The 14,388-nt window shown below is 45.9% G+C and overlaps 2 protein-coding genes across 2 annotated transcripts; one reads left to right on the forward strand and one right to left on the reverse strand.

The window, feature by feature from the left end:
- Nucleotides 1-4,460: 4,460 nt before the first annotated feature.
- Nucleotides 4,461-6,479, reverse strand: JR316_0008396 (Protein F37C4.5; the record flags this gene model as incomplete). Its single annotated transcript, XM_047894111.1, has 7 exons — nucleotides 4,461-4,469; nucleotides 4,529-4,874; nucleotides 4,938-5,068; nucleotides 5,128-5,568; nucleotides 5,624-5,736; nucleotides 5,796-6,217; nucleotides 6,277-6,479. The coding sequence occupies 7 exons, from the start codon at nucleotides 6,477-6,479 to the stop codon at nucleotides 4,461-4,463; spliced, it is 1,665 nt and encodes a 554-aa protein (XP_047747426.1).
- Nucleotides 6,480-7,171: 692 nt separating this feature from the next.
- On the forward strand, nucleotides 7,172-7,932 carry JR316_0008397 (uncharacterized protein; the record flags this gene model as incomplete). Its single annotated transcript, XM_047894112.1, has 6 exons — nucleotides 7,172-7,179; nucleotides 7,224-7,347; nucleotides 7,413-7,522; nucleotides 7,581-7,753; nucleotides 7,802-7,845; nucleotides 7,894-7,932. The coding sequence occupies 6 exons, from the start codon at nucleotides 7,172-7,174 to the stop codon at nucleotides 7,930-7,932; spliced, it is 498 nt and encodes a 165-aa protein (XP_047747427.1).
- Between the last annotated feature and the right edge of the window lie 6,456 nt (nucleotides 7,933-14,388).

Below are 14,388 nucleotides of genomic sequence, written 5' to 3' on the forward strand. Positions count from 1 at the left end.
CAATGAAATTTGAAGTTGATCTGGGATAGGTCAATTCTTCACTTACACAGGGGTATTATACTGACCTCGATAGTCCAGATAAACGGTTCAATGAATGGAACCAATGTAAAGTTGCGTACATTTGCAGTGAATGTATTCTCTGACCATCGCGGATCCACAGCTTCACCAACGTTCACTCGCACCTACCAGTCATCACCCACATACCCAGACATCCCCTATTATCCCAGAACCACATACAAAACCGCATTATTCGCGCGTACAAAGTGTACAGCGTACATGTATTGCCAGCGCACAAACAAGGTTCGTCGAGTTCACCGCGTCTTCCTCTCATTTCGCTCTGACAGATAGTTCGATCGGGTATGCAAGAGGTGTCGTAATCACTCTGAAACGCGACGGGGGCGAAAAGAAAGCGAGTTGAAAGGCTGGAAAATGGGTAAATGGGGAGGAGGAGTACATGTCCTCTCGGCATTGTACGCATTCTATTCGACATTCGAGCGGTCTGGGGCGGTGGGTTAGTGTTCAGGGTGACTGGGTATGCAGGTGCGTATGTCGTCCGAAACGATTTCTGGTGTATTTGCGTCGCTTTTGTAGGTATGTGCTTTTGATTCAATTTGGTTTCCAGATTTTATTTGAAGATTTCATGAACATCGGGAGGGTTTATCGAGGTACAGTGACTCTTTCCTGTGCAATATAATGGAGTACAAAAGTTATAAAGTGCTACAAAGTGCTTAAACTAGCTAACCACGTTGTAGGTAGATTTGGATCTGATGAGCTGTATCGTTAAAACTTGATATTTTCAATGAAAACTGACTACTTTCCTGTATTCTGGAGTGTATATCAATAGGGGCTATGACTCTGCATGATGTGCATAGGTCTACCTAACGAGAAACAAGCGGAAAACCCTCCATTTCCTCCCACAACCGTTAATTGCAATCCAGGCATTGGACTAAAAGCCGAGCGGGCACTAGCTTCAAAGAAGTTTGGTAACGTAAGTGATATATTTGCTTTCCATACAGTGAAGCATTGGAAACTGATTGAATAGAAAACATGGCGAAATTGAACCGGGAAAGGAGGTGAGCATACTTTATTTGTAAATTTTTTGATTCTCCTTCCAAATTTTCTTCTGTCAGAGATGAGAAACTATTGCATAAAGGCTGGGGAGAGTGTTAGGCTACAGATACATACGAGTTCTTTGAGTGTAAACATGTTTAAACGCGAATACACTTGTGTGTTTGCTTGCAAGATTGAAATGCTGTAATATAATCTGGTATTCTGAACTCCAATTGCGTACATTTTGATTAGTATTTACACTAGATTAGTCCTGTATAGCGCGCGCTTGAGCTATCAAGCCAATGCATAGGTAAAACGGATCTGAACAAGGTATGTTTAAGGCTGCAATAGTGAGTACATAGCGCTACATGGATGCCGGACATAAGTTCCCGGGCAGGAACACACCTCTACGTCATTCTTCCGAGTCCAAACTTGAAGAGGAATGGCACAGTTTACGGATGGGATGTTTTGAAGTAATCCGGAGGAAAACAGAATCAGCGACTAACTTCTGGGAGAGTCTTGTCGTACTAAACGGCTTGAACATGAATATTATGACATACCTTTGCTGTGAAGGTGAGTTGTTACGGATCTGGAAGCAATTTGGCGTTTGAAAACCTGATTTTAGGAGATACGTGGCACGGAATTGAACTTGAATTTGAGTTGATTTTAGCGAGATTTGTATTTTAATGGATTATGTGTTTACTGTACCTTTTACAGTAGAACCACACGACACTTCTATGTCATCCGTCTGAATCCAAACTTGAACAGGAATGGCACGGTTACGGATGGGATGTGTTGAATTAATCTGGAGGAAAACCGAGTCAGTGACTAACTTCCGGGAGAGTCTAGTTGTAGTAACCGACTTGAATAGGTGTATTATGATGTATCTTTGCTGTGAAGGTGAGTTTCTCCGGATCTGGAAGCGATTTAACCTTGGAAATTCTCAATTTAGGAGATACGTGGCACGGAATTCAACTGGAATTTAGCGGGATTTGTGTTTAAATTGGTTTTGTATTGACTGTCCCTTTTGAAGTGGAGCCACACGCGACAAGGGATGGTCGCTATAAATGCCGAGAAATGAATGGGCGCCTAATCAAACCACTCGGTTAGTGCAGTCGGCTACAGTCTAATGTCATCATTTGTTGCAGAATGTTGCAGCGGAATCTGGGGATCAACGGACATAGGTGAGCGGTCAGGGAACAGAACCACGCTTGAAAATATACGCAATGGTCCGAAATGTGCGATTCCGGGCGACTTTGGTGTATTGCGTCACTGAAGCGACGGAGAAACGTCTCGAGGCCTGATTTTGTTCCGAGCTTTGTCATTCAAGAGCCTAATTCTGACCCTGAGAACCGTGCGATTGGTTTGTGGGCACCGACGAGCTGGATTTGAGATCAAGATCTCCAGGTAGGTGCATGGTTACTCACTAATTAACTGATACGCGCTAGCAGCAGGGATGTTTCGTCATTGATTTTGCGTGTTATTTTGGATTTTGAAGCCCCTGTTCGACTTGTAGTACGATTTTCTTGATTTGAATTTGAAGTCTCCAAACCGTGTAGTGTATGTGAGTGTGGTGAATTCGAATGTAATTTGAGTGGGGTTGGATTTTTGAACCTGTAACAAGCAAGTAACGAGGTTCAAAAATATACGAATTATTCAAAGATTTTCACGCACCAGCAAATTTGTATTCAATGTTCAATCGACGCTACGAAGGCGTGTCTATAAAATTAAGGTGAAAAGAACTGGAACGGGAGGATTTCCGAGTAGGTGCATGGTTACTTACTAAGTTAACCGATACGCGCTAGCAGCAGGATGTTTGGTCATTGGTTTTTCGCGTTATTTTAGATTTTGAAGCCCCTGTCGAGTTGTAATGAATGTAGAATTTGAAGATTCAGAACCGTGTATTCTGCCTTGGTGCGGTAGATTTTGATGTAATTTGAGTGCGAGGGGAAGGATTTTGAAAAGGTTCAAAATATACAAATTATTCAAGGATTTTCACGCAGCAGCAAAGTTATATTCAATTACGAATTTGTGTCCATGAAAACAAAGTAAAAAAAGGTTGGGACGGGAGTGTACGTATACGTTGATAGGAGGAAATTGGATTAGAGCTACTAGAAGACTTTTGGCTTGTTTGTGTCAGGGATAGCGGAGCTTTAATACGTGACATATAAGTTGACTTGCCTTTTTTTTCTGCTAGGGATTGTATCCCGTCTTTATGCCAGTCCGCGGTGTTATGCCCTCCCCCTCCTAAATTCGATTTTTGGGCTTCCGCCGAGCTAGGTGTTCTGCAAGCCTCACCCGGGATCTTTACGACTCCTTTACTGAGTGCTGGTACGTGGAATTACCCCTAAACTGACTAAAATGTGCTCATTGCTGTATGCGTTGGCGCTTAGCATTCGAAATTTGAAATTTGGAGTTCCCGCGACCCGTGTATTCTTGCCACCGTTGACTGGGGATGCCAGCGTCTAGTCTTGTTCCCGCGACTTTTCGCCATCGACACGTGAGTATTTGTGTCAAGACACATGAGAGGTATGTGTATTTATCGTGCATTGTGTTGTATTTGCTCACAGTTTGGCAGGATTCGAAATTCGAAATTTGGAGTTCCCGCGACCCGTGGTTTCTTCCTGCCGTTGAGTTGCAGTGCCAGCGTCCAGTCTTGATACTCAGAATTCCCGCAACCCGTGGTTTCTTGCCGCCGTTGAGTCGGAGTGCCAGCAACCAGTCTTGATATTCAGAGTTCCCGCAATTTGTGAGTTTTTCCCGCCATCGACTTGGAGTGCCTGCAACGGGTGAGTATTTGTGTCCAGACGAATGAGAGGTGTGACTTGTTGTTCCCGGTGCTGGTATGTGCTCTGCCTTGAGATTTGGTGTTTGGAGTTCCGGCGGCGCGTGAGTCTGCTCTATAGGTACGTGTTGCTGCCCCTGTGTTGTACAGTCTTGCGCTGACCGTATGGTCGGGGTCCTAAGATTTGAAATAAAGTTCCCGCAGCCACTTAGCCTCTCGCCATCTGGCTCATCTATCAAGACCCGACTGGATTACCGTATTACGAGTCGCTGTTTTATCAAGACACGGTGATGGAACTTCAATCGTGTGTCTCGACTTGATAGGTACGTGTCACTTCCCCTTGCTCTGACTGTATGGTTGGGGTTTTGAAGTTCCCGCGGGCACCTAGCCCCTTGCCATCTGGCTCGTCTATCAAGACCTCAATCTAGGGATCCCTTGATGATGCGCCCTTCTCGTTCTTTCATTCCCTTCTTTTTCTTTTTTTTTGTGTTTTATTTTGTAGTGGGACACCTTTGTAGTAGATAGCAAAAATGAATGCATGGCCTTTGGGCGGGGAGAGACTATGTCACTGAACAGTGCGAAAAATGGCAAAAAACTTCTATCTCTTTCACTCAGGGTCGTCTCTTTAAGGTATCTCGCCCCATATAAGGGTAAAACCAACACAACTTCTGACGTCATTTGCAGCGAACAAACCTTGCCATCCTTTCCAACCTGCCCTGGATCCATCTCCGGCTCATCCGCGCCTTCCCACCGCGCCACCACCTGAGAGCTAATCTTCACTGGCTCCGGTACAATAATGACACCCTTTTTGTTCGCCTGAGGTAGTACGAGACCCGGAGAGGTCAGGTTGACTGTAATATTGCTGTCCTCTGATACAGGCACCTGCTCGCGTACTTTCAGGTAGCTGATGGGCGTCGCTTTGGTGTTACTGATGCTGATGCGTTGAGAAAAAAGGTACGTAGAGTTTCGGCGCGTAAAGCTGGGTTGAGTGACTTTCTTGCTACGAGGGTGATAGGTGATGCGAACTGCAGGGTCGATGCTGTTTTGTTATGTAAAACAGATATTAGAAAACGGGTGGTAGCTTTATGGGGACACGACTTACCCAAGAGGACAATCAAAACTTTCCTGTGGACTAACAGACGGGATATCAGAGCGCGAGATGAAACTTCCATTGACGTAGATGCTTGCTATGCCGCGTAAAAGGGTATATTCAGAGTCATTCTTTATTTTTGCCTATAAACCAAAGAGATAGATGAGAAATTATCAGAAAAAGGTAGACATGTAGGACATACAGTTAAATGAGCCTTTGGCGATTTTTTTGGGACCGTAACCCAGGACATGGCTGCGTCCAAATACACTTCCATTATAGTCACGGTATGAGAAGCGCCGTCACTCGGAATCGTCATTAATCCAGGGACCGAGAACGTTGCATTGATGTCCCCTTTCGATGTGACTGTCAAGCCTCGGGCCTTGATGTTGGGCGGTCGCGAACTATGCAGTCTTCCTCCTCCTCCAGGTGGACCTCCATCAGATTCGGAATCGGAACTAGCTGCAGGTTCTTTTCTCATTGAGTGGCCGCCGAACGTGTTAAGGCTGGAGGCAGCAGCACTTTTTCTCAGGTACTTTCCGTACATGGGCTTATACATAGAAAGCGTCCATGGCTGCAATTCCGGGATATTGAGTCCTGTTGTGGGCGTCACTGTCTCCAAAGTCAATGGAATATCATTCCAGGACTAGATCTGGGAATTAGCTTTGGTAGGTTCTGAGCAGCGAGATAATTTCAATCACCTCTCCTGTATTTTGTGAGATGGCTGCTTTGTATATAACCTTTACCGCCTTTTCCTTGGTGTCCATTTTCACGTAGATAGCGTAAGTAGGGTCCCAGGTAGCGCTGGAAACAGCTGTCCCAAAGAGTTTAGATTACTAGTGACCAAGACTTGATGAATGAGATAAAGCTGACCGTATTTCAAAACAATCTCAACGTCGCATTCTTTGTCTGCGACGAGAGTTATGTAGACACGTTTGCGCAGCTTATTATCCACTTTGACCTCGCCCAATGCTACTTGCTCTTGCTCAATGTCTCTAGTAACCTCTGCAATTTGCTCTTCCAAATCAAGCTGCTTGAGATCCCATTCCTCTGCAGCCGCGTCAATTCCTCGCTGCAAATCGGCCAACTCATCTGCCTTGACATGTCGCACGGCAATACTGTTCTGGAAAGACTGAACTGCCGCAATCGCTTTATGGCACCGCGTCAACGCTTTCTCCAACCGAATCTTCTGCTTTATCAAGTCTTCAAGACGATCAGAGGTCGTCATAGGACCCGAAGAAGGAATATCCGAGAGTGAAACTTCATAAATTGTACATTGACCGCGACCTTCAACTCTGTAGCACATCCACTGAATTAAGTACCAGTTACCCTTATAAAAGAAAATAAAGCGTACCGAAGAGAATCTGGGACCAGCACATCAGGAAGACCGGACACAATGACCTTATTGTCGCCTTTCTTGAGCTTTGGTTCAAAAACACGTGTCACCTCCGCCAGGCCAGTATACAAGCTAACGTTCGCGATCTTGCTATCCGTCTGACACGACAGGCATACCTCACTGACTGCTCGGCTTGCATTTGCGATTGCGTTTGGAGGCATCCTTCACTTTGACTAGTATCCACGAGGTCGACGTGTAGGGGGAAGGAAGAGACAGCTTGTGTCGTATTGAGTCATTGGTTTCGCCCTACAGCTGTTATAATTACGTTCGGAAGTCAGGGCTAGATCAGGGGCTCCAAGGTGTCAAACGCCAGCACAGCCCCTGACAGTATATCCAAGAACAGGTTGCTCGTCAGGTTAATGGCGACTTTTATGATTAAAGATATTCAAAGTCAGCTATGGTTGGAAGCAGGTGAAGTATGCCGTCAGTCAGCAAATACAGGCCCATAGTAAGCTGGCAGACAACAAAATGCCATTTTTGTTTCCCACGCTTCCTGCCCGCGTAATTCCCTAATGCGCTGAATACCCCGTGCCGCATTTTTATCGTGTACTTGATTCTGCTTTGGTCAGGGTCCTCTGATTCGATTTCCTAGTGGAATTCATCAACTGCCCAAGCTAATTTTAATTCCACTCTGTAAATGCGAAATCGCAAGTCACTGTATTCATCCTTTCTTTGCTGCTTTCTTCTCTTTGCAGAGAGTTGGTCGCATACCCCCCACACAGCTCTAGTTGCCCCGCCGCTGTGGCCTTCCCACCACCTCGTTCTCGTCGACGACCCGTCCAACATTTCCACAGCCCACGCACAATGCAGCAACCAACGCCCCGTTCCACTGGGCTACAACACATCTGACAGCATGGGTCAGTCAATGCATACCTCATTTATTTGTTGCTTACGTTTCTTTTCAGTGGTGTTGGCGGCCTAGGACGCAAACACGGCTCGATCCTCAACACTGCGGCGCTGTGTAAACCGTCAGAGGGCCTCACGCGCCGGCGGATGTTACGATTGGGCTGTACAAGGGGGCGGGCACGGGTAAGTCAATGAATTCATCATTTCTTTGCTGCTTACCTTTCTTTTCAGGGCATTCGGTGGACTAGGACGCACACGGCTTGATTCTCAATACGGCGGTATTGAATAAACCGTCAGAGGCAGAGGCGTCAGAGAGCCTCACGCGCCGGCAGATGTTATCATTGGGCTCTAGAAGGGGGTGGGTACAGGTAAGTCAATGAATTGCTTATTTCTTCATTGCTTACCTTTGTTTTCAGCAGAGTTGGTGGCCTAGGATGCGTACACGGCTCAATCCTCGACACGGCGGCACCATGCAAACCGTCAGACAGACGCACTGGAATTTGCGTTTCTGATAGTTGGGTTGCGAAAGGGGTGTTGGGTCCCGCCGCTACAAGACGTTACGGCCGGGCTGTAGAAGTGGCGGGCTTGGGTAAGTCAATGAAACCTAATTCCTTTATTACTTACCTTTCTTTTCAAGACATTCAGTGGTCTAGGACGCACACGGCGATGGGGTGGGTACAGGTAAGTCAATGCATCGCTTATTTCTTCGTTGCTTACCTTTCTTTTCAGGAGAGTTGGTGGCCTACTAGCATGCGTACACGGCTGTAGACCGTCAGACATGTCAGAGATGGCGGGGTGTTGGACCTGTGGAAGGAGGTAAGTCAATGAATTCCTCATATTTGTTGCGTACCTTCATTCGCTGGGATGCCCAGGACACACGGCGACGAGACGTGGCTCGACTCTGGTGCGGCGGCGGCGCTGTGTAGATGTGTGTAGCCCGTCAGACGCGTTGGAGACCTGTGCAATAGGACATACCTTTACCGGTGGCGCGCAGCAGAGGGGTGTATGTGAGTACCATGCCACACCATTTCAATATTGATTGCTCACCTCTAACCACTACAAAGACATGCGTAACTGGCTCGATTATCGACACGGCGGCACCATGCAAACTGTCAGAGGCAGAGGCAGAGGCTTCAGAAAGCCTCACGCTGTGGTGGATGTTACGATGAGGCTGTAGATAGGGGCGGGCATGGGTAAGTCAATGAATTGCTTGTTTCTTTGTTGCTTACCTTTCTTTTGAGTGGTGTTGGTGGCCTAGGATGCAAACATGGCTTGATTTTCGACACGGCGGCGCTGTGTAGACCGTCAGACACGTCAGAGCCAGACGTAAGGGAACATACATTGACCGATGGCGGGGTGTTGGACCTGTAGAAAGTGGCGGGCACAGGTAAGTCGACAAATTCCTCATTTCATTGTTACTTACCTTCATTCGCTGGGGTGTTGGTGGACTAGAACACACGGCGACAAGGCATCAACAAGATGCCACCAACGTGGCTTGACTCTGGTGCGGCGGCGGAACTGTGTAGACGCGTGTAGCCTGTCAGACGCGTCGGAAACTTGTGGAACGGGACGTACCTTTACGTGTGGCGGGCTGTAGAAGGGTGTATGTGAGTACCATGCCAAACCATTTCACGGTTGCTCACCTCTCGATGGCCTGGCAAAAAATGGCGACAAGCGCCGGTGGTCAGCCAAATTCACAGTTTCAAGACCATCACTCACCTATGACAAGCTGCTGAGACGCGTCGCAGGAGGAGGCGGAGAGGAGAGAAGAGAACCCCTGAGATGAGCAAAGGAGGACGAGTGGGATGAGAAAAAGTGAGTACATTCACGTCCTCTTTTATAGTTTGCAAAGCACGCCGCTGTACGTACACCGGTACGCTATGCAATTTCGGGTTCTACCGTTGGTTTGCAGGGTCCAATTTTGGGATCAGCAAACAACTTGAACGCAAAGCGGGTGCTAGCCGAGTGTATCTACCGTAGGATACACTCCTGTCTGTCTGTAGATTTGGAATAGATGTGTTTTTCATGTTTTCGTGGACTGCGTGTTTGTCTATTTCAAGTTGATCTGAATGTTTGTTTCGAGCTTAATTCGAGCACTTCAACTTTCTCCTACTTTCTTGATGCCCGTCAGGTCTGCGCTGGATAATACACCTCACATTTCAACCTTGGGACTCCAATCCCTTTGCGTTAGACCAGTACGTATAGTAAAAATTTCACCGGAAACATGCTAATTCATGCAATTACAGATATCTGGAATAAATCCTCAACGTTACCCCTCGAGCTCTAGCTTCCAGCCTTGAATTCAGAACGCCGCTCGATCTTACGTTGGTGATATATTACCTACCCGAATACCAGGACCCCTAACGACCCAAATTTCCAGACGTTTTGAAATAGCGTTATTTCGGAAGATTGGGACGAGGAGAGGGATATGGGTGGCGTGCACATTTGCTGAGTTGTCTTGCAAAATTTCAAACGTTGGTGCCGTTTACTGAGTATTGCAAAGGTACCAGGGTGCTCTCTAGCTCACTTGGATGTTGCAATTGTACGTGGTTTTTTGTGCTCTAGTGTTGTTTTGCTAAAATCAATATCTGGCGTTCTCGGGAGATGGATAAAAAATTTTGTGTTCAAACTTCGAAATTATGAGAATGGGTACGTGAACTGGACTAGTACCTATTGATAGATTCAGGGATGATATGAATCCAGTTTAATTTTTGAGAGAAGAACGGCGGATTTGGGATGGAGGTGAAGATGTTCCGGAGGTGCATAGGGATGGTTCTGCAATGAAATTTGAAGTTGATCTGGGATAGGTCAATTCTTCACTTACACAGGGGTATTATACTGACCTCGATAGTCCAGATAAACGGTTCAATGAATGGAACCAATGTAAAGTTGCGTACATTTGCAGTGAATGTATTCTCTGACCATCGCGGATCCACAGCTTCACCAACGTTCACTCGCACCTACCAGTCATCACCCACATACCCAGACATCCCCTATTATCCCAGAACCACATACAAAACCGCATTATTCGCGCGTACAAAGTGTACAGCGTACATGTATTGCCAGCGCACAAACAAGGTTCGTCGAGTTCACCGCGTCTTCCTCTCATTTCGCTCTGACAGATAGTTCGATCGGGTATGCAAGAGGTGTCGTAATCACTCTGAAACGCGACGGGGGCGAAAAGAAAGCGAGTTGAAAGGCTGGAAAATGGGTAAATGGGGAGGAGGAGTACATGTCCTCTCGGCATTGTACGCATTCTATTCGACATTCGAGCGGTCTGGGGCGGTGGGTTAGTGTTCAGGGTGACTGGGTATGCAGGTGCGTATGTCGTCCGAAACGATTTCTGGTGTATTTGCGTCGCTTTTGTAGGTATGTGCTTTTGATTCAATTTGGTTTCCAGATTTTATTTGAAGATTTCATGAACATCGGGAGGGTTTATCGAGGTACAGTGACTCTTTCCTGTGCAATATAATGGAGTACAAAAGTTATAAAGTGCTACAAAGTGCTTAAACTAGCTAACCACGTTGTAGGTAGATTTGGATCTGATGAGCTGTATCGTTAAAACTTGATATTTTCAATGAAAACTGACTACTTTCCTGTATTCTGGAGTGTATATCAATAGGGGCTATGACTCTGCATGATGTGCATAGGTCTACCTAACGAGAAACAAGCGGAAAACCCTCCATTTCCTCCCACAACCGTTAATTGCAATCCAGGCATTGGACTAAAAGCCGAGCGGGCACTAGCTTCAAAGAAGTTTGGTAACGTAAGTGATATATTTGCTTTCCATACAGTGAAGCATTGGAAACTGATTGAATAGAAAACATGGCGAAATTGAACCGGGAAAGGAGGTGAGCATACTTTATTTGTAAATTTTTTGATTCTCCTTCCAAATTTTCTTCTGTCAGAGATGAGAAACTATTGCATAAAGGCTGGGGAGAGTGTTAGGCTACAGATACATACGAGTTCTTTGAGTGTAAACATGTTTAAACGCGAATACACTTGTGTGTTTGCTTGCAAGATTGAAATGCTGTAATATAATCTGGTATTCTGAACTCCAATTGCGTACATTTTGATTAGTATTTACACTAGATTAGTCCTGTATAGCGCGCGCTTGAGCTATCAAGCCAATGCATAGGTAAAACGGATCTGAACAAGGTATGTTTAAGGCTGCAATAGTGAGTACATAGCGCTACATGGATGCCGGACATAAGTTCCCGGGCAGGAACACACCTCTACGTCATTCTTCCGAGTCCAAACTTGAAGAGGAATGGCACAGTTTACGGATGGGATGTTTTGAAGTAATCCGGAGGAAAACAGAATCAGCGACTAACTTCTGGGAGAGTCTTGTCGTACTAAACGGCTTGAACATGAATATTATGACATACCTTTGCTGTGAAGGTGAGTTGTTACGGATCTGGAAGCAATTTGGCGTTTGAAAACCTGATTTTAGGAGATACGTGGCACGGAATTGAACTTGAATTTGAGTTGATTTTAGCGAGATTTGTATTTTAATGGATTATGTGTTTACTGTACCTTTTACAGTAGAACCACACGACACTTCTATGTCATCCGTCTGAATCCAAACTTGAACAGGAATGGCACGGTTACGGATGGGATGTGTTGAATTAATCTGGAGGAAAACCGAGTCAGTGACTAACTTCCGGGAGAGTCTAGTTGTAGTAACCGACTTGAATAGGTGTATTATGATGTATCTTTGCTGTGAAGGTGAGTTTCTCCGGATCTGGAAGCGATTTAACCTTGGAAATTCTCAATTTAGGAGATACGTGGCACGGAATTCAACTGGAATTTAGCGGGATTTGTGTTTAAATTGGTTTTGTATTGACTGTCCCTTTTGAAGTGGAGCCACACGCGACAAGGGATGGTCGCTATAAATGCCGAGAAATGAATGGGCGCCTAATCAAACCACTCGGTTAGTGCAGTCGGCTACAGTCTAATGTCATCATTTGTTGCAGAATGTTGCAGCGGAATCTGGGGATCAACGGACATAGGTGAGCGGTCAGGGAACAGAACCACGCTTGAAAATATACGCAATGGTCCGAAATGTGCGATTCCGGGCGACTTTGGTGTATTGCGTCACTGAAGCGACGGAGAAACGTCTCGAGGCCTGATTTTGTTCCGAGCTTTGTCATTCAAGAGCCTAATTCTGACCCTGAGAACCGTGCGATTGGTTTGTGGGCACCGACGAGCTGGATTTGAGATCAAGATCTCCAGGTAGGTGCATGGTTACTCACTAATTAACTGATACGCGCTAGCAGCAGGGATGTTTCGTCATTGATTTTGCGTGTTATTTTGGATTTTGAAGCCCCTGTTCGACTTGTAGTACGATTTTCTTGATTTGAATTTGAAGTCTCCAAACCGTGTAGTGTATGTGAGTGTGGTGAATTCGAATGTAATTTGAGTGGGGTTGGATTTTTGAACCTGTAACAAGCAAGTAACGAGGTTCAAAAATATACGAATTATTCAAAGATTTTCACGCACCAGCAAATTTGTATTCAATGTTCAATCGACGCTACGAAGGCGTGTCTATAAAATTAAGGTGAAAAGAACTGGAACGGGAGGATTTCCGAGTAGGTGCATGGTTACTTACTAAGTTAACCGATACGCGCTAGCAGCAGGATGTTTGGTCATTGGTTTTTCGCGTTATTTTAGATTTTGAAGCCCCTGTCGAGTTGTAATGAATGTAGAATTTGAAGATTCAGAACCGTGTATTCTGCCTTGGTGCGGTAGATTTTGATGTAATTTGAGTGCGAGGGGAAGGATTTTGAAAAGGTTCAAAATATACAAATTATTCAAGGATTTTCACGCAGCAGCAAAGTTATATTCAATTACGAATTTGTGTCCATGAAAACAAAGTAAAAAAAGGTTGGGACGGGAGTGTACGTATACGTTGATAGGAGGAAATTGGATTAGAGCTACTAGAAGACTTTTGGCTTGTTTGTGTCAGGGATAGCGGAGCTTTAATACGTGACATATAAGTTGACTTGCCTTTTTTTTCTGCTAGGGATTGTATCCCGTCTTTATGCCAGTCCGCGGTGTTATGCCCTCCCCCTCCTAAATTCGATTTTTGGGCTTCCGCCGAGCTAGGTGTTCTGCAAGCCTCACCCGGGATCTTTACGACTCCTTTACTGAGTGCTGGTACGTGGAATTACCCCTAAACTGACTAAAATGTGCTCATTGCTGTATGCGTTGGCGCTTAGCATTCGAAATTTGAAATTTGGAGTTCCCGCGACCCGTGTATTCTTGCCACCGTTGACTGGGGATGCCAGCGTCTAGTCTTGTTCCCGCGACTTTTCGCCATCGACACGTGAGTATTTGTGTCAAGACACATGAGAGGTATGTGTATTTATCGTGCATTGTGTTGTATTTGCTCACAGTTTGGCAGGATTCGAAATTCGAAATTTGGAGTTCCCGCGACCCGTGGTTTCTTCCTGCCGTTGAGTTGCAGTGCCAGCGTCCAGTCTTGATACTCAGAATTCCCGCAACCCGTGGTTTCTTGCCGCCGTTGAGTCGGAGTGCCAGCAACCAGTCTTGATATTCAGAGTTCCCGCAATTTGTGAGTTTTTCCCGCCATCGACTTGGAGTGCCTGCAACGGGTGAGTATTTGTGTCCAGACGAATGAGAGGTGTGACTTGTTGTTCCCGGTGCTGGTATGTGCTCTGCCTTGAGATTTGGTGTTTGGAGTTCCGGCGGCGCGTGAGTCTGCTCTATAGGTACGTGTTGCTGCCCCTGTGTTGTACAGTCTTGCGCTGACCGTATGGTCGGGGTCCTAAGATTTGAAATAAAGTTCCCGCAGCCACTTAGCCTCTCGCCATCTGGCTCATCTATCAAGACCCGACTGGATTACCGTATTACGAGTCGCTGTTTTATCAAGACACGGTGATGGAACTTCAATCGTGTGTCTCGACTTGATAGGTACGTGTCACTTCCCCTTGCTCTGACTGTATGGTTGGGGTTTTGAAGTTCCCGCGGGCACCTAGCCCCTTGCCATCTGGCTCGTCTATCAAGACCTCAATCTAGGGATCCCTTGATGATGCGCCCTTCTCGTTCTTTCATTCCCTTCTTTTTCTTTTTTTTTGTGTTTTATTTTGTAGTGGGACACCTTTGTAGTAGATAGCAAAAATGAATGCATGGCCTTTGGGCGGGGAGAGACTATGTCACTGAACAGTGCGAAAAATGGCAAAAAACTTCTATCTCTTTCAC

This window comes from Psilocybe cubensis, chromosome 7, assembly GCF_017499595.1.
Source record: "Psilocybe cubensis strain MGC-MH-2018 chromosome 7, whole genome shotgun sequence".
NCBI lineage: Eukaryota > Fungi > Basidiomycota > Agaricomycetes > Agaricales > Agrocybaceae > Psilocybe > Psilocybe cubensis.